General features: G+C 44.0%; 1 protein-coding gene across 2 annotated transcripts in view; it reads right to left on the bottom strand.

Moving 5' to 3' along the window:
• LOC144105412 (vitamin D 25-hydroxylase-like) overlaps nt 1-20149 on the bottom strand; it is a 39919-nt gene that overhangs the window by 4724 nt on the left and 15046 nt on the right. For both annotated transcript variants that reach the window (XM_077638529.1, XM_077638530.1), the window contains exons 4-8: nt 19061-19167; nt 15586-15890; nt 12344-12456; nt 9202-9460; nt 3049-3239 (exon numbers count right to left, since the gene is read on the bottom strand). In XM_077638529.1, coding sequence (XP_077494655.1) covers nt 3049-3239; nt 9202-9460; nt 12344-12456; nt 15586-15890; nt 19061-19167 — 975 coding nt within the window. The remainder of the gene's footprint in view (nt 1-3048; nt 3240-9201; nt 9461-12343; nt 12457-15585; nt 15891-19060; nt 19168-20149) is intronic.

Here is a 20149-nt window from a genome sequence, read left to right as displayed (position 1 = left end):
AGTGAACGCGCAAATGTGCGGCCGCGCTCTTCGGAGCGCACACGCATTCGACACGGCTGCACATCGAGGCCAAGCGGGACAGGCACATAAGAACACGGAGGTAGTGCTTCGCGTGATCTGTCACTTCGCTTTTACGCATGGCCAGAACCGACACACTGGTGCTCCAAAGAGCCTAGCCACTTACCGGCGTGTTCACCTTAAGAGTTAATCACCTTCTACAAAACAAGTGCATGAAATCAAGCAGAAATGATATGTACAGTACTGCGGGTGTTATTACTCATTATGCTTCTGAGACACCTTAGCGTAAAAACGTACACATTTACTACTTTTGTTCCTTGCCAGCTAGTAACGTGGTAGTTTCACGGCAGTAACGGCAAGGAAGAAGTAGCAACAGAACAAGGTTACATGTATTGCCCCTTTTTTTCTCCTAAAGCGTATAACACAATTTTGAGTGCTAAAAATTGGCATATGGTAGGAAACGATTTGGAGCTCTACTACAACGTGTTTCACGCCACACAGGTTTCTTCTCTCTGGAAACGAATCGTGAGATAAAAAAATTACGGAAAGCAATGCAACAATAACTACAGAAATAATTCCAGTAACAACCTGATCGTTTCTGTCAATGAGGTAGCAGTTATATCAACATCATCATCATCACGCCTAAACTGAGCAACTAGCAGTCACATTTTAGAGGCAGCCAAATGGTTAAAAAGTTGTGTACCTAAATTTCGGTGCGAGTTTGTGACGCTCAGGTGATCGACATCGTAGCCAAAAGTAACAGGCCAAGGCCTCTCGTGTTTCGAAGCTTGCCGCTCTGCATGGGGGCGCCAGCTTATTAGGTGGCGCCCCAATTCAGAGCGGCACCATTTGGTACATAAAAGGAAGGGTCTTGACAGCTATAGCTTCATAGCTGGCTAGCTATCAGTATATCTCCTGCTACTTTGAAAAATATGCTCACCCCAGACAATATTTTTTAAACACAGGTTTTTCGAGTCAGATGAACTTTTCTTCAGTGCAGTATTGTCACCAGAAATGGCCATCAGAAAACACTTTCGACGTGTTAATTTTCAAGGTAACTAAACAAGCTTAATATCTTTTTAATTAACAGTTATGGTCATCATTTACTGGAGACCTTTAGTTCGGCATTAGTGACATCCATGCCAATTTGCAGATTTTCCGAAAGGCAAATCTCCTCGGAGCTGCACAGCAAAGCATTAGCCTGTTTTCGTGCACCCAACCGAAACTCATGAAGAAAGGACAGCGTGCAGCCACACCTACCGTCGTACGTATCCCCACGATAGGCGTCTCACGTGCTCTTTCTCGTAACAGGGGCCACACCATACCCAATCCGGCCGTGTACCGTCAGCTGGAGGGTGCACGTCAAACGCGCTGGTAGGTATGACCACATTTGCTCATACTATCTTTGGTTTCCCTTCGGCGTGGGGAAAAACGTCACATTCACTGCTCTAGCTCCGTCGAAAATCGCGTTTTTCGAAAATCTTGGAACTAGTACGAGTTAGAACAATGCGAAGTAATGAGAGCTTTGATAATAGAGGCTCCTAAACTAAGCTATAAGGTTTCATATAACTATAAGGTTTCATATAGTAACTTAGTAATTAACATTTTTATGCTTTTTTATGGTCGCATTACGTGACAAAACTTCGCTGAAAAAATGCTCTTAAAATTAAAAAACCTGTTGACGCATAAGCTTCGCCTTTACGAGAACGCGATAGCATTACTGGGTCCCGTTCGCATTGCCTACACAACACTCATACAACGACCTCAGTCCTTTCTAGCACAGTGATAATTAGAGATAAACACATCAATGTATCGCTCCAGAACAGTTAACTAAGACAAAAGCCCAAAACGCAACCATTGGATCCACGTGTGATCCACATTGAACCGAGGAGCTTTCGAAGCGTACGGATAGCGTGCCCGTCTGGCATCCCGAAGGACCTGTCTTTCGATTCTCACAGGCAGTCATATTCGCACAATTTCATTTTCAGTTCAGTTACTTTCCTTTGATGACAGGAGGCTTCCTGACAAATTTTGCATCAAACCTAACTTTGTTTGACCGATTCCTGAATTTTGTGAGTTATTTGCTTCCACGGGGATTTTTAGCTCATGCCCAACTACGCCGACCACTACGGCAGCTTTTAGGAACCGTTAACGCTACCGAGTAAAAAGTCTGTTCTTAAAGTTACTAAGAGTCTTATGTGAATAACTCTGCATTTTTTCTTCTCAACTGCTTTATTTGTTTTATCAGTAATTAGTGGCGCCAAAAAACACACAACGCAAGAGAAGACAGCGGAACAAAATGCGTGCCTACGCGGGAGGGGCTTTTTAAAAATTCTGCCTTTATTAGCTCCTTTATATATTTGCAGTCGACATCTACCAACTCGCCCAACAAGGAGTTCTCTTATGCGCTCTCCGAGTTTTTCCAGGTCATCCCATTCAGTCGCACAATGCAACTTCTCGCAGCTGCGCATTCTAAGGGGCACAGTCTTAAAGATCAAGTTCGCTACCTTTACACCCTCTCGATAACCCCCCCCCCCCCCCACTCTCTCCACCCCCTGCTCGTATTCCTTGCTGCTGAGCTGGCGTATTCCTCATCACAGCTTTGCCGGTCGACGCGTTGATCTATTTAGTAACCTTCTTGCCTACAGAAGATTTTAATCTTCAGGCACCGCATCCTAACACCCTTCCCACATCCTACCTCTCTCCCCTTAACCAGGGGTTGATCCATGGAGTCATAGCTCTATTTTCATTGTGCGCTTAGCGATATGCTCTATTTAACCTTCTTCAATGACGACCGCTTTTCCCGGACGAAGACAAAACATCTTGACTAAATGTTGGCAAATTACCCAGAGGTTTCGCCTTCCCGTGTTCACCTTGTGTTGTATATTTGCAAGAGAGTTGGCGGCGTGGATTAAAATAGACGATAGCTAAAACGCCGTCATGTGCTGACAGTTATAGCACAGGATGCAAATGTCACGGGGTCAACAGGTGGAAATTATCACTCAGCGCTTTCTTCGTTCAAGTACGTACCCAAAGAAAACGGTATAAGGCGCTTGGGTTTCTCGAGAATTGCTGAGCCGTCGTCGTTGATGAATCGGCTGGGGTCGAATTTTTCAGGATTTGGCCACACGTTGGGATCATTGTGAACTGCCCAGTTGTTTGCCATGACTGTGATTCCAGCAGGAAAGAAGAAGCCGTCGCACACAAAATCCACTTCGGCCCTGCACGAGAAGAAAGCGAGGAATTTTAGGCAGATTCCGTTTAATGCGAAAGAAAGCTAAGAATTAAGGACCACCAATAGAACCGTGCTTCAAACTTCATTTTGGACTCTTGTGACTATATCTGCACATGAGAACCAGAAGTGCGCGTCATTTGTCGACAATGTATATTTTTTAAGTTACACGTGCTATTGAAGAGGAGAATGCTATATCATTGCACAAAACTGATAGAAATACGTGCTTTGTTAGGGCGTTACATTCGCGTTATACAACGTCTGCGAGTCGCTCATGGAAGTTGAAGTACTATTTATGCGATTTCGTGGAGAATTAAACCACCATTACCTCAAACAAGTTCCCAAACTAAAAATGTGCTGAATATGAAATGAAACAAAACAAAATAAAAGATTTCTATTATATAATTTAATAAATGTTTTGGGGGAGTCAAGAATTCATATTCTGGCTTAATTTTATTGGTATAGTGACACCTTTGGAGAAACACGGGTTGCCTATTGTTTTGCACGGACTCCGCTACTGACCCATCTACTCTGAACTCAAGAGATATATCTTCTCAGAGTTCACAAGGCTGCCAATGACCAAATGGCTGAAGCCGTCTGCGATTTTATTACGCGGATAGCTGTGGAACGAATTCCGCATCGATTAATTTTGATAATAAATATATTTCATTAAATAAATGCGGTACTTCATCATCCTATTCATAAGTTAGAAGTCAGCTTCTTTATTCATTTTATAAAACATTCAAGCCATCCGCATCAAGAATAACGTCAGTCGATTTATGTAAACAATAATTTGGGCACACAGCTTCGTGTTAAAAATACATTTTAGGATCTTTTCCTCACTAAATCTACCCACCAGCTCGCGACAGTGTTTTGTGCGAGCGATCACTTCTTTGGATAAGCGTAATTTTCACATAAACTTCTGTCTGTTGCGCACTTCCGGAAACAAAATTAAAGCTTCAGAAAGATCACAAAGAAGTTATTCTGTCATTTCTAAAGGTTGAGGATCTTAACTGCTAATTTAATTTCGTAGAGATGCATCCTTACACTGTATGTCTGAATCCACTTGCCTCGATCTTGCTCCAAAATGTATTATATTTCTGGCTTAAACGGATTTAAATAACTTATAATAAGGCACAACAAGGGTTGCCTATTTTAAGAACCCTTAGTTTGTAGTTGCGCAGCACACCAATACTTTTCTATAAAAACTAATCACAGCGACCTTCAAGTACACAGCTACACTGTATACTGAAGTGCAATAGATAGGGAGGTGTAGCGCTATACGAAGTCTAACGCGTACGTCTAAAGTATACGTTCTAATGTATATGACGTAAACAATAGCGTAAACAGTCTAACACATACAAAGCCTTAAAACTAAAACTAAGCTTAATTATTTTAGAAGGAAGCCATTTGTTTTAACACACTTGTTACAATCTACATGCTCCGATCTTGTTCCTAAATGGACTATACGTCTCATTTAAACATATCTGAGTCAAGTATAACAAGACAAAACAAATGTTACCTATTTTAAGCACCCTTCCTCTATAGTGCCGCCACACACCAAAATACTAATCTCTCAAAATTTAATTATAGTGATCTTCAAGTACAGCTGCACTGTGCTGAAGCGCTATAAATATTCTATTGTATACGAAGCTTCGCAACTACAATAAGTTAGTCCAGAATGTATTTCGTTTTTAAGGTCACCTTAAATCTGGAACAGTTGATCTTGTCAAGAAAAAATTTCTTTATGCCTCAGCTCTTCAAATTGTTTGAACATACTGTGGCCAAAGTGGCTAACGCAATAGGGGCATAACCATACCTAAAAATTACAGTGAAAAAAATGATTAAAGCTGCCGTTTCCGAAGGAGTAAGTAATCCGAGAGCACGCAAACTTTTTAGCCTATTCAAATTGTTAGAACTCAACTGGTGAGTTATTAAAATCAGAAATTTAGAGCAGAAGCTTTCAACGGAAGTCTCACTTGCTAAATCAGTAATAAAAAAATTACCACTGGTGATCTGGCTACCACTGGTTAACAAGAGGTTCGGCGAGAGGTCTAAAGCTATTTGTACTTCACGATACATTGTGGTAAAGAAGATGAGAGTCAGTTTTCCACACAGGGCTTTTTCGTCTAGGTCTGCTCTCCAGTCCGCCGGTCTTGAGTGCAGCGACGCCATGATCTTATCCTGGGTCGGTGCGTTGCGCAGAAACTGTCGCAGATGAACCGTGTACCATTTCTCCCCTTTCGCCATACCTTTCCTCCTCCTTGCACGTTAAGAGCGCTTCGGATGGTTGCCGTGGTACGCCTTTTAGAATCTTGCCTTTACCTCCTCCTCTCGCCGTGCCCTCCATTCACGGAAACAATCCTTCTCCTTCTAGGGCATTTGTATACCATCCGCTTGGTTCACATGGCAACCACGTACCAGTTGTACCTTCTCTTGCTCTCGGCTTACCGTCCTTCTACGGTAATGACCCTCTGGTTGGGAAATTCTCCCCTCTCGCCACGCAGTCCTCCGTTCATGGTAACCGCATTCCGGACGGTTACCATTGTTACTATCCTCTGGCTACGTCTTCCTAGACTCTCGCGATAAAGCCTCCTTCTACGGTAACCCTTCTCGTCCTTCAGGGTCATTACCTTCCGTATGGTTTCCGTGGCAACCGCCTACCGGTTGCACCTTCTTAGGCTCTCGCCATGCCCTGCCCCTTCTAGAGGTAACCCTCCTCCGGTTGGGGATTTTTCCGCACCCCCGACACCCAATTCTTTCTATGGTAAGCACTCTTCGGATGATTCTTGTGGTGACCATGATCGCATGCGCCTTGTTTTTTTTTCCCCTTTGCTCTATACAAGTTTTATTACAGCGCTTTCATTCCCGTATGCGTGTATAACAGTATGTCTGCAGATATATAAATCACTGTGCTTACAATACTGCAATGTCATACCTAGGCCACTGAATGCATCCTTACTGGTGTTTAACTCCCTTATATAAAAGGCTTGGGGTTTCGGTTAAAACCGAATAAAAAAAAAGCTGTTCCGGATTTCGTTTTCGAAATTCGGTTTTAACCGGAAACGCTGAGCATTCTCGGCGCGGTAGGCATAGCTAGCTAACTGTTGAATAAAAGTGACATCCAAAGTAGAAAACAGTAATTAGGGAAGCCAGGGCCGTGAGCAAATGGCGGTATTGCTGGGTTAGCATCGTCCGTTTTGAGGTAATGCTCAGCTTTCTTACATACCTCTGGAGACTAGGAAGCACCGCCTGCCCGGCGACTGCAAGCTAAGTACACTGTTTGTTCACTATCGTCACCTGCTTAGAGCAGTGAGTCAAGTTGGTTTTACTGCAGCATGTAGGACACTGATTAGAAACTGGCCATGGGCACCACGAAAAAGTATCTTGTTCTGGCTAACGCGACGATTCAGCCGTATTTCCATCGCTGCCATAAACACGTAGACATCGGGCTGCCTCGCGCTTTCCTTCAACTCGGCGCGACAACACAATGATTATATGACAACCTAGTCATCACAACTCAACCTCCACACGCGCTCTTTGGTTGCTCACTGTTTATTTAAGTTTTGTTACTTTTTGATGACAATAGCAATTCCATCTAAAAGCACGGCTTCCAGTACTACGATGTCTATGTCATTTACTGGTAGATAAACTTCGCGCTGTCAAAAACGACAAAATAGACTAAGTGGCTTGGCCACACAGAATTGGCACAATAAATCACAGAAAAAGTCCGTTACTCATTCATCGAACCTAACATTCACCAAAACAAAATGGTACTTGTGTTCTACAATACACGCCGAAAAATATCCACCGAATCTAAAAAAAAAAAACGAAAAGTCACACTTGTTCTTATATTGCACTATATACTGACACTTACCTTTTCAAGGTAAATAGAAGCTTTTTGCGCTTAGTAATGCCAGTGTCGGCGGACGTAAAGAAAAAATTTTAAAAACGGGCGAATCATGTCGACTATTAAAGCGATTATTTTTATTTATTTATTGATACTGTCAGCTCTGTATGGGGCTTTTACAGGAGTGGAAAATAACAAAAGTGAATAACAAGTAGCGCATCCTAATGCGTTTATTTGTAATAATAATAAAACAGGCAGTTAACGACACTTGTGGTTAGAAACGAAATATTTGCAGTTGGCACATAATAAATTAAAATATTACACAGCAGGTATACAAAGCTGAATGAACTTGCAAATGAAAGAAACTCATTGGCTGGAAAAAAAAACGAGAGTGCCTGTGATGCTTGTCGTGAATTTTCAACACTCCTGCATTGTACAACACTGTCAGGTAGAGAATTCTACGCAATAATCCCTCTTGGAAAAAAACTGTGCTTAAAACCATTGGTGTGAAAAGATGGGGCTGGAATAAACATAAATCGGGGATGCCGTGATGTCTCGATATAACGAATTTCTAGAAATTCCAATCTGTCCATACTAATTTGGTTATGGATAATTTGTTACAAGTATTTTAGCCTATCAAGCTTTGTACGCGACTCTAACGTATGAAGACCAGCTTGTTGAGCAGAGATCGAAGGTGAGTTGAAGTTGCCGATAACCATTTTCGAGAACCGTGCTGGACACAAGATAATCAATTATATTTCTGAAGGTATGGTTGCAAGTGGTTAGATAATATGTGCTCTAGTAACTTCGAGCACGTACTTATGAGTTATATGGGACGGTAATTGGCTACATCTGCTGTAATGCCATTTTTAATTATCGGGATAACTTATTCCAGCTTCCACCTCGCAGGAAACGAATTATTACTGACTGAAGACTGAAAAATAAGAACAAGGTATTTTGAGTTTTATTCTGCGTATCGGTAGAGAAATACATTTGGGATACCATCTGCCACTGGGCTTTTCTTTATCTTAATGTTAAGCAGCAGCTTCAGTACACCTTGTTCGGTGATTACTACATTATTAATGGCTGGCCGACCTTCAGGAGACGTGAAATTCGGAGCGAGATGATCATTGCTAGTGTAAACTGTAGAAAAATGTGTGTTAAATGCCCGAGCAGATGGTTGGTTGTTTCCTCCCCATACACTCTGGTAGTTAACTTTTTAACTATTGCAGATAGGCATTTAGTTACAGTTAGAGATTTGTAGCGGGTCGTTAATAATAACCAAATCAGTTTTTAGATTTGAGAAAATGCTACTAGACTTGGCGCTGTGGCTCGACGCTGTGGTTATTTGCAGTAGTTTCTTACACTGGAGGTGTCGCTTTGCCTGCATGCTTCTAGAAACCGCAAGCATTTTCTCACGACGCAGACAGATTTAGTTCAACCGTGCGGTGAGAGTAATCGAGTTTTAGAAAATCTGAAAACTGATATGGCTATTACAAATGGTTAGCTACAAATCTATAATTGTAATGAGGTGCCTATCGGTAATAGTTAATAATAATTGGTTTTGGGGGGAGGGAAATGACGCAGTATCTGTCTCATATATCGTTGGACACCTGAACCGCGCCGTAAGGGGAGGGATAAAGGAGGGAGTGAAAGAAGAAGGGAAGAGAGAGGTGCCGTATTGGAGGCCTCCGGAATAATTTCGACCAACTGGGGATCTTTAACGTGCACTCTACTACTGAAATCGCACAGCACACATTAAAGATCCCCAGGTGGTCGAAATTATTCCGGAGCCCTCCCCTATGGCAGCTCACTCTTCTTTTCTTCTTTCACTCCCTCCTTTATCCCTTAAAAAGTGAAGTATTGTAATTTAGTTAATCACTTTACTAATCCGCGTGATCGGCCTGTTTTTGGTTGTCCACCAACACTTGTATTACTATGCGGCAGAAAGCTTCTGAAAACCTAGAAAACGCATTTTTTTTTAATTAGGACCTTCTAAAAAACGCCCGCAATACACAATGCACGTCATTAGCGAAGTCAGCAGTCCGTAAACAAATCCTGCGCATTGGCACTCGAATATTCCAGATCTGCTTTCCATTACCTCCTCGGAGCGCTGAGGGGTGTGATGCTCTTCCAGCGCAGCATCTCCCACAAAACGCCCATCGTGAGCGGCATCTTGCGCCGGTCTTCCCAGACGGGGCGCCTGTCCGGACCAATCACGAGGTCGATCTCGGCCTGCACCTCGGCCTGGAGGGTGTCCGCATGCAGGGCAAAGTGGAGCATGTGCCAGTGCATGAACGTCGGAACGCCCGCCGACCCGGCCTGGAAGAAGCCTATTGCGGTGCTCATCAGGTTTTCCACTGCGTGGAAAAGAAGCGAGACGGCTTTGATCAAAGCGATCGCTTTCACGAGAAAATTGAAATATTGCTTAAAGCGGCTTGTCACAAAGTTTATAAATTAGGAAAGAAAGTTGACGCGTCTGAAGTTTAAGGCGGCATTATGGCAGCTCAGTACTGGGCAAGGCGACGTTATAACTCGCCCGTATTCGGCTGATATGGACACAAAGCTCTTCCTGGAATAACGATCATTAAGGAGCCAAAGCGCGTACACATTTACGAGTGGAACAATTAGCTACAAGGCAAAAAAAAAGTATCTCCTTTACCAGAGTCGATAGTGCATAAATTGCCGCATGAGTCGCTTGGGCGGTTGATAATCCCATCAGTCTGAAAGTCTGAAAGGTGTTCGGAATTTTATGCAATCTCGGGCCGCGATATCGCCAAAATAAATTGAGAATAAGCGTTGAGAGCGATTCATTTTTCTAGTTTTCCGGTTTACATGGTTTATTACGGATAAGTGAAACGAGAATTTATGTGAATATAATGAGACAGATACACCGGTTGATCAATAGCATTGTTTTACCGGGTAATCGTCAGTTTCTGCTGAAGCAACATGCTCTAGGGATAGCAATTTTTTTTATTATTATAATTTTGTGCTGAATGCTACAACATTACTCTCAAGCATGTGAGATGTCTCTGAGATTAGTTCTTTTATTTCGGCCAGAATAACGCTCATAGGTATGTCAGCGTTGCCAACCAAGTTTTCTTATGCCGCCCACTTCAATATACAGTAATCGCGATTGGAGTCAACGTTCTAGCTACTCAATCACGATCCGCGTATGTCATAGAGGTGAATTCCGCAATTAAAGCGTGTATGCTTCCATTTCTTAAGGCCGCTGTATTTTTACGTGAATATCTTCATGCTTAAGTGTCTTAGAGAGATTCGGTTTGTAGCCAACAACTGTGTGTGATTGGGGGGGGGGGGGGCAGAAATAGCGTGCAGTAGAATATTTCCCGCAGCCAGTCTGCTGCCTATGCGAGTGAGCTCTCTTGACCATTAGTCGTCGATGCGGGATATAAACATCCCAGCTTAGCTTAATCGCTACGCGATAGTACAGACAACAAAGATCGTTAGGGTTTAAGGCACACTAGGCCTTAAGATTTCGTAACGTAGTACGAAGCGAGAACTTTCCACATCTACTCTTGAGGCCAGTTGTTCTGACCTCATTTTCAGATACTGAGCTAACTGTTGGACTTACCATCCGTTTCACGCCAAGGCAAAACCGTAAATGGAGCGAGCTGCCATGGGAAAATGGCATTCCTACCCGGCAACCTGCTCTCTTTGAGCGGCCACATGCTCTCTTCCTCTCCTGGCTCTTGTCCGGCGTTCGCGAGGGATCTTGCAATTGTTCTTGGATGACTACTTCAACGAACTGGTTTAAGCTCTACACGAAAGGCAGGTAATGCTCATAGATAACCTGTGTCCGCATTTAATCACCACATACATATGCTGCAATCCTCCAACTGCGTGTGATTGCTAGTGAAATAATTAAAACTGCGTGGGTGGACCAGCAGTAGCCTCTGTTAAAACGTCTGCATGGTATACTGAATAAACCCACATACAATTTGATGCGGTGGGGCAGGCATATGCAACGAGTTCTGCGGGTTCTGGTGGGGCTTACCCCTCTTTTTCAAAAGCAATGGCAGGCGTACATTTGTTGTGTTCTGCGCAGAACAGCGTCCGGGCATGATGGGAGAGACAGGTGCGTGAGCAAAATTTGCACCCAAACTAGTTAATACCAAGTGCGCTTCTAGCTGCCTGGATGCAACGGTCAGCCCTCAGCAAGGAAGACCACACTCCGTATGGAGAATAAAGGAGACTGGAGCGTGGGGAGGGAAGAACGAGGGCTAAATGACTCAAAATGACTGTCATATCAAACACTCATTTAAAAACGGCATTGACAGCAACAATTACCGCCATGTCATACAATATTCTCCTCCCCAAAGCTGTGAAACACGTGAGAGAAGGATCAATTCGCAGAAGTTTTCAGAAAAAGTAGCAGTATAGTCACAAACAGTTTCAACCATAAAAAGCTGACCTCATTTTATAGAGAAAGCTGCTATAGCTTTTGTACAGCGATGTAGACCTGCATTATGCCGTGGAATCTACAGCTTAAGTTGTAAGACCTAGTTACTTAATATTTCATTCATTTATTTCATTAGGGTATTTCAATTAGTAAAATTCAATTTTAAGCCGGCAGTCGCAGGCAGGTGGCGACCAGATGCCTCGGCTGAAGGATGGCAAAATGGAGATGGGGAATTTTTCTCTCGACGTTTAGATGAGAAGAGGATGAGGACAAGTGTCAGAGGGAAGAAAAAGAGGGGTGCATTTGATTTGTGGCCAGATCATATTTAGATGATTCGCATGAGCATGGCTAGGCTTTGTCTTACGACTGACGATATGCACTCCAGGGCAAAGTAGAGGTCCAAGTGGCTCATTCAAAGCAGTAACAACTTTCGCTGATTAATGCGCTAAGCCAGTAAACGTAGCTGTGCAAATTTGGTAATGAAATATAAACTGTCTATTTTCGCTATCCATGAAAAACGTTTAAGGCCGCAAAATTTCAAGCAGTTCACAATACTGGACTGATATTGTGTGACCAAGCTTGCAGTTCTGCGCGCGGTATACATTCATAGCCGCATCTAAATCATATATAATTTTATTTTAACACTTGTTTCGGTTCAAAACCTTGATTCAGATATAAATGAAGGTGCAGTGCACACTTTCTCTCTTTTGAAAAACACATGCATAGATCCGGTACTTGAAAAAAAACGCACCGCTCTAATAGCTACCCCCGAGGAGATCCGCTCAATGGCAAAATTCATGACACAAAATCAATCACTCACCAGTGAAATGTGAATTGGGGTCATTTTTATGCGCGGCCATTTCTTCAAGGTAGGCGTCAATAAGAGTTCTCGACGTTTTGGTGCCAAAAGATTCCCGATCAAAGATTTCGTTTCTGTGAAGACAAAATGAGAGAAATAATATTTTAGCAATGCTTGCTTGGAAAGCGACCATAATGTTAAAACTTGTAGGAGGTGTAATTTTTAAGGCTAAAGCCTTTATGGCTCATTGTCCGTCCGTCCGTGAAGTCTGTCACACTATAGCTGTCACTGATTAAGAAAAAAATCCTTGTGCACGGTGGGATGCAAACCACCATCCTTCCGTTCCACAGCCGAGCGTGCTAACCACTACGCTACTTCCACACATCAGTGACACAAGCAGCAAAACCGGGCTAAAGGCTGTCGCCTCACAGCACTTCAGGTTAACAAAGTGCCGCCCTGTATTTTTTCCTCGTACTTTTTTCTTCGATTAAGATTGTATTATCTTATGTTTCGGTACATCATTTTCTAAAATTATTGAATCCTTACAAAATAACTCGTCATTAGAAACTACTTTTCGCTCAGAGAGGAAATTTCATAAATAGAACCAATGCCTATTGTATCATTCCTTTTTGTTGGGCCAAAAATGATTTTTGCTACAGCTGTTGGGGGCTGTGGGTGGCCTGACGCCTCAACGGAAGTAGAACACGGAGCAAAACCGAAACGATATTTGGCGAAATTTTCAGTCGGCTCCCTGGTGCCTATGTGCTGCTCTGCCACCAGGGCACCTCATGCGCCAGAACAGCGTCTTCCTTGTCGCGTGGTGGGCGTAGCGAACGCCGGTGCGAAAAAGCCTACCCTCTGCCCTGCGAAACAAGCGGTGAGTACATATTTCTAGTTGGACTTGAGGAGCGAGGCGACAGAGCAGCGTTAGTTTCCGTCATTACGCAACGCACTCCAACAAGCAACAAATCGTGAACCCAAAAGCACAGGCCGCGTTTCACCATCCATGAGCACAGCCATTAACCAGGGGCCGTATTCAATTGCCTGTCAGTTTTCTAATTTCCATTTGGTCCCTTGTCCATTGCTCACTAAGATATAGGCATGGCTTTCAGTGGCCTGTGGGAAGCGAGCCGCCTACTGGGTGGTTGGCAACCGAATATCACCACTGGCTGCCACTGGCCGCATATGGTGCACCGCAGCGCTCTGCAAACGGCAGGCGACCTGACCTGACCTAGGCTCTCACTGCCTGCGATATCAGCCAATCGTGAGGGCCGGTATCCAAATAACCAATGGCCGGATCGCTTCCCACAGGCGATAGGAAGCCGCGGGTATATCTGAGTGATCAATGACAGAGGAGCAAATGGATGCGAAAGAATAAATATTAAAAAACGGACAGCTTATAGAATACGACCCTAAGTCTCATTTACTCTATCTATCAGCGCTGGACGGTCTCCAGCTGTACCAGCTGACGAGATAGATGTACGGAGTTAAGGTTAGGTTTACATTAGAAAGCTTTCAGGCCGGTGTCGGGTCACGGGCGCGTACGCTTCTGCATCGTTTCTGCATTTGAATGATGTCGCCGTCCGAACTGCTTAAGCTGGAAATTGAGCCAGATCACAGGAAAACTATGCGAAGCGTCTAGTCGAATGAGATCGCTTTTCGGGTTACATGCTAGACTAGAAGGCCGCTTGACTGCATGGACAACGCCAGGAAAATGCGGCTGCTGAAGAACATTGCAAGGCTTCCGGAGAAGGCGAGCGCCTAGCTAAAGGACGCAGAAAAGAAGGCGATTGCTTTGGTGTTGCAAGAGGGAAAGACCATTATGCCTGCATTTACTCTTGATTGGGGCAGAAGTTGTTGTTGTTAGCCTATCAAAAGAAAAACATCGTTATCTGTATCGTCATCGTTTCTTGCGTCTAAATGTGTAAAATGCAATAAACAACAGTGAATCCGATGAACATAAAATATGCGCAAAATATAGCAGAAAGCAGTTTTCATGTATAAAGCAGCAAAGACAAGAAACAAAGACATTTGTGAAGCTCGGCAGCAGGAGGAAGAGTAACGGGCACATTGAAGCAGATGAACCACAAGAACGGCAAGGGAAATGCTTATAGGTAGTAAATATCGGAGAACTGTTTTCAGGGACACCATTAATTTCGACCACGTAGGGCTCTTTTTACCACGCACTGCTATTACACAGTACTCAGACGTCTTTTGTTTCGCCTCCATCAAAAACATGGCAACCGCTGCCAGGATTGAACCCGCGTCCTCAATCTCAGCAGCTGTCCGCCCTGAACCCTGAGCTACCCCAGCGGAGGGAATGCAAACATGCAAACGGTAGATCGAACATTGATTGAAAGTAAAGAGACGGGGAATTAGTTACGTGTCTATAAGATCTCCAAAAATACTCTTTTTTTATACGTGGTAGGCACGTAGAATACTTTCGTATTTAAAGCGGTTGACTGGCCTCAGAGTGTTTCTTGTTTTCCTCATTCAGTTTTGTTTTATCGGCGTGCTTGTTTTGCGCAATTCCTCCGCACATCAGTAATCATAAATGGAGCGGATAGTAGCCAAGGACGATGGGCAATGATTTTCAGTATGCCTCAGCTTGTATACTTGTTCCACGCGCCAGAACACTTCTGAATATTCTGCTACATCGGCACACTCTCCCTCATCATTTATTCTCTTATCCACGATATCGCCACGAATCTTTTAACGGCTTGTTCGCACTCAAAGCCACCGGCACTGGGCTTTATCATTTTGATTGTGACGCGAGAGGCGACCAGACTTATCTAGAATGATCGCAGCCTGGCGGGACTCCTGCCGCTTTGTTCAAGATTGTTGCAGTTTCTTTGGCGCGTTATCTCGATGGTTCCTTGCTAGTTTTAAACTGAATGCGGTCCAGAGCGGCGGCCACTCAGTTCGACGTTAGGACTGACGCTTGGGCGAGTTGGTATGCCATGTTCACGAAGAGCAGTGCGAATTAGACAAATCAATGTGTGCCTTCCTTCAGTCCTTGTCAAATTAGCGTTGTTCTTCTAGTGAATCTGTTCGACGACCACACAGCGCGCTTGTTACGAACGCCGCAGCCGAGTCATTTAGTTCTTTGTGGGCACGCGTCTGCCAATAAATTGTCTATTTTTGAAGCTCATTTCACTGCTTGCCTGACTGGCGGACTACCGGACTGCCGCCACCACTACGTGACAATATCTTTCCGAAGGCCACTACCGAGATTTGAGGAAGCTAGTTTGAAATGAACTCACCTCGTAAAGTCGCCCAATGCCCGGAAGTACTTCTGGATGTTTTGCCTTCCGGGGAAAGCTATGCTGCTCAGCAATGGCCCTTTCAAGAAACTGACGGGTGTGATTCGCTGGGTCTTGTTGACGGCGACTGAGAGATTCCGCAGAGTGTCGTCCAGCCACTTGCGCTTCGGGTGGTCGAAAGGATAACTCTCGCCAAAGACTGGTGCGACAGTGTTGTTTGAAACACTAGGCAAGATAAGCTTCTCAACGGCAATCGGTTGGCCTGCTGACTCAGATATGCGGGCGATTAGCCGGTGACATTCATCCTGGATCGAATGAAGAGAAAAACCACGTTAAACATCAGCTGTCTCGGCATCTCCGCCTAAAATTTCATCATCATCATCATCATCATCATCAGCCTTACAACACCCACTGCAGGGCATAGGCCTCTCCCATGTCTCTTCAATTAACCTTGTCCTTTGCCAGCTGCATCCGCCGTTTGCCTGCAAACTTCTTTATATCATCCGCCCACCTAACCTTCTGCCGCCCCCTGCTACGCTTACTTTCTCTTGGAATCCACTCGGTTACCCTTAAGGACCAGCGGTTATCTTGCCTTCGCATTACATGCCCTGCCCAAGCCCATTTCTTTCTCTTGATTTCGACTAGGATGTCATTAACCCGTGTTTGATCCCCCACCAACTCTGCCCGCTTCCGGTCTCTTAACGTTACACCTATCATTATCTTTCCATGGCTCGCTGCGTTGTCCTTAACTTAAGCTGAACTCTTTTCGTTACTAAAATTTACGAAACACTAATGCTATTTACTTAAGTGACTTTTTTTGCAAGCTTGCGTGAAGGCATTTTGCACGAGCCTCGTACGATGTGGTATCGAGTAAACCATGTTTGTCGGCAGTGTTTCAGGGCGCGCACGGTAATTTACCCGCGACGCTAATCAAAAGCAATACGTCAGAAATAAAAAGCGCACTATCGCTGCACTGCAGGTAAAACATTACAGCGGATTTGAACGAAGCAAAGAATAGATGCAGTTTTATATGAAAATTAGAAGATCTCCGCCTCAATACGCACATATATCCGACACGGCTTCCAGAATATTGGGAGGTTAGTTTAAACAAGACGAACTACGGTGACTCCTTGTTGCGTTATTTACTTCCGGAAACACTAAATAACTTCCACGAAATGGGTGCTGATGTGGTAACCTTCTCGGAAGAGAGATTCATAAACTTTTTGTGCGTGTAAAATGTAGACGGAAATAGTTTAAAAGATTTTTGTTATTTTCTCTCCTCACTTTTTTGCCAGTGCAGGCTTTTACAAATTAATGTAATCAGTGTTTGCGGCTCGCAAGTGTTTTTGTTTTCTCTCATTCAGTTATCGGCGTCCACAAAAATGTGAAAATCTATTATTGCATAAATCTAAGCCGTTTTTTCATATAATACTTTTCATTTTGTATTTTTCTGTCCTTGTATTTGATGGGGGATGGGAACTCGTCAAGCTCCTTAGAACAGCGGCTTTTTTTCTCATCCCACCATGTTCATGGCGAGCATGAGATAAATATTTGATTTGAAATGCGAAGTTTGGGCACTAGCAAGTCGAGTCTCATTTCGCTTTTGGCGCAAGCCTTGGATTCCTAGGTAGTAACAATCATCATCAGCCAACTACGCCCACTCCAAGACAAAAGCTTCTCCCATTTCTCTAAATTAACCCTCTCCTGTCCTAGCTGAGGCCACCCTATCCCCGCAAACTACTTAAACTCACCCGCCCACCTAACTTCTGCCGCCCTCTGCTATGTTTCCCTTGCCCTGAAATCCAGTCTGTCGCATGCCCTAAAGGACCATCTGCTATGCTGCCTTCACATTGCATGCCCTACCCAGGTCCATTTCTTCCTCTTCACTTCGACCAGGATGTCGTTAACCCGTCTTCAATGCCTGACCCACTCTGCGCCCTTGCTGTCTCTTAACGTTACACCTATCATTTTTCTTTCCATACCTCACTGTGCTGTCCTTGAGCCTGCGTTGTTCATGGTCAGGCGGCAGTGAAAGATCGGCGAAATCGGTGCTTGGGCACCTTACTAGTAGCGCACTATGTGCTCTGTGTGTTCCAGGCGTGTTGACTACATGCTCTAGGTGTGTTCGGGATCCATTGCGCACGGATGGAGGCTGATGAAGACGACGCCATGCGATGCACGGCGCAAGTTAGTGGCAATTAAACACGAAGGGTAATTGGTTGCTGGTGCTGCTGTAACCATTTCTTTTACCATGAAGAGAGAATAAGTGGCGGTAGCCCAGTGCTCTCGTACAGTGGCCAGCGGAGCTGATCTGTTCGCGCCGCCGCGTGTTTAGATCTAAACTCAGGCGAGGCGCAGTCGTGGTCATATTTAAATTTTTGCTTATTTTATTTCTGCAGGTGCAGCTGGCCTCAGACAACTAGAAATCGGATTTTTTTCGATATTAGAAGGGTTTGTGCTAGAGTTCTAAACTTTTCGGTTGAGAAGTGTGGAGAGTGTCGTGAGATAGTGCTCCGGTGGCAATGGCAGCATTATTCCTGCAGTGTTTTCGGGAGTGAGGACGAAGCGTTTTTAGTCCATAATATGTGCAACAGGAATTTAATAATAATAATAATTGGTTTTGGGGGAAATGAAATGGCGCAGTATCTGTCTCATATATCGGCGGACACCTGAACCGCGCCGTAAGGGAAAGAATAAAGGAGGGAGTGACAGAAGATAGGAAGAAAGAGGTGCCGTAGTGGAGGGCTCCGAAATAATTTCGACCACCTGGGGATCTTTGGGCAACAGGAATTTCTGTTCATGAATTCCAATGATGTCTCTTATCCCCAGCTCTCTAATGGTGTGACGAACTCAAGTGCTCGCAATCAGCATCGACCAGAGAACGCGCCAGAAACCGCCACGCTGCTGACCGCAGTATTGCTTGTTTCTTTCGTGCAAACAACTTGGAGGCGTTAGATGCTCAAATTTGTTTCAAGAAGTTCTCGTCAGATTGGCCGGGAAACTGAGGTTGTGTGTTCCTTTAATTTCATTCTCCGGGCAATAAGATGCTATCTTTTATTTGCTGCTTGCATAAACGTGATAACGTCCTCGAGTTTCGCAAGTTATAAATGGGTCAAAAATAACGGCTTTTATACCCACGTTTCTCAGCACCGTAGTCATCGTCTCACACATAAAAAAAACTAGCACCATTCTCGAACAGTATCCTGTCAGGATAGCATAGGTGCTCATTGCGTTGAAATTTCCTTCTAATGTGTCTTTACTTTCCTCTCCCTTGCCCCGCCCCCCTCCCCATGAAAAATTACGAATTTCGAATCGTGGCTCGGAAGTTAATCAAACAAAAATATCAGCAGGGCTGCCTGAGCAACATTGGGTGGATCTTCTTCAGCGCTTGGTGTCGGACTTGCTCATTAAATACGGCCTATGAGTACGGCAACACAAGGGACAGCACCCGGAGCATCCAATGGCGTTTCCTTACCACAATGTCTCCATCGATGGACGGCTTTGCGAAGCCGATGTCTCGGAGCGCTCGGATGCAGAATCGTCGATTCTGGACCCACGCGTCACCTTCCAGGGACATGGGATCTGCGCGAGTTGCGAACAACACGCCGTGCACAAAATGTGGCTACAATACGCGAATATCTTGTCCGTAGTAGTGCACAGAATGTGGCGCCAATACGCGAATATCTTGTCAGTAGTAGTGCACAGAATGTGGCTCCAATACGCGAATATCTTGTCCGTAGTAGCGCTACAGGCCGGGATAACTATGAAAATCAAGCTGGCTTTGTGGGTTCACTGCGGAATTTGCTTTCTTGCAAAGAGAAGGGCGATTAGGGACCTTAGTTCCAAGAACATTACTTGTATTACGTGGTGTACAGCCAACAGAAATATGTGAGGATTATAAACAGCAAAGAAACGTTCAGTGCGCTCTCTGTGTCTTCATCACGCGTTGTTGTCGTCCCTTAGTGAAAACTAATACGCTTGGAATATACTTCGGGATATTTATAATGTATTTTAACATAATTTGTATTCGTGAATGCAATAAATATATGCCTGAAATATGTTCCTGAAATTTTATGCTTGGTATCCTAAATATATATTTTTGAAATATACCAAAAATAAGTTACTTAGAGCATGCTTCAATGACGTTTCAAATACGTGAAAAAATATAAATGCTGTTTTAGCATCTTGTAAGTATATTAAACGTGTACTTTCGTAAACATGAAATTAATTCGTCTGAATTATACTCCGAATTAAACAAACGGGCAGTCCTTTTAATCCTATCTGAAGCGCACTTTTAGCTGCCGTGGAAAAATCTAGTACTCCAAATCTAGTACTCCAAATGACCTTTGCATGCTGACTATGTATTGCAAGTGTCCTAGTACACTTCAATTCTAACGAATGAGCTGTCCGCGTATACGTATTTGCAGCACACTTAAAGCTGCTGTTGAACAGTTAGTGCTCGAAATCGCGTTTCGGGAAATGACATGTTGGCAATGCATTTAAACTCTACTTTCGTAAATACGAAATTAATTTTTGCAAAGTATACTCAATTCTAACACACTTG

Source organism: Amblyomma americanum, chromosome 9, assembly GCF_052857255.1.
Source record: "Amblyomma americanum isolate KBUSLIRL-KWMA chromosome 9, ASM5285725v1, whole genome shotgun sequence".
Lineage (NCBI taxonomy): Eukaryota > Metazoa > Arthropoda > Arachnida > Ixodida > Ixodidae > Amblyomma > Amblyomma americanum.
Note: the sequence above shows the minus strand (reverse complement) of the source record. Positions and strands in the feature narration are given on the sequence as shown.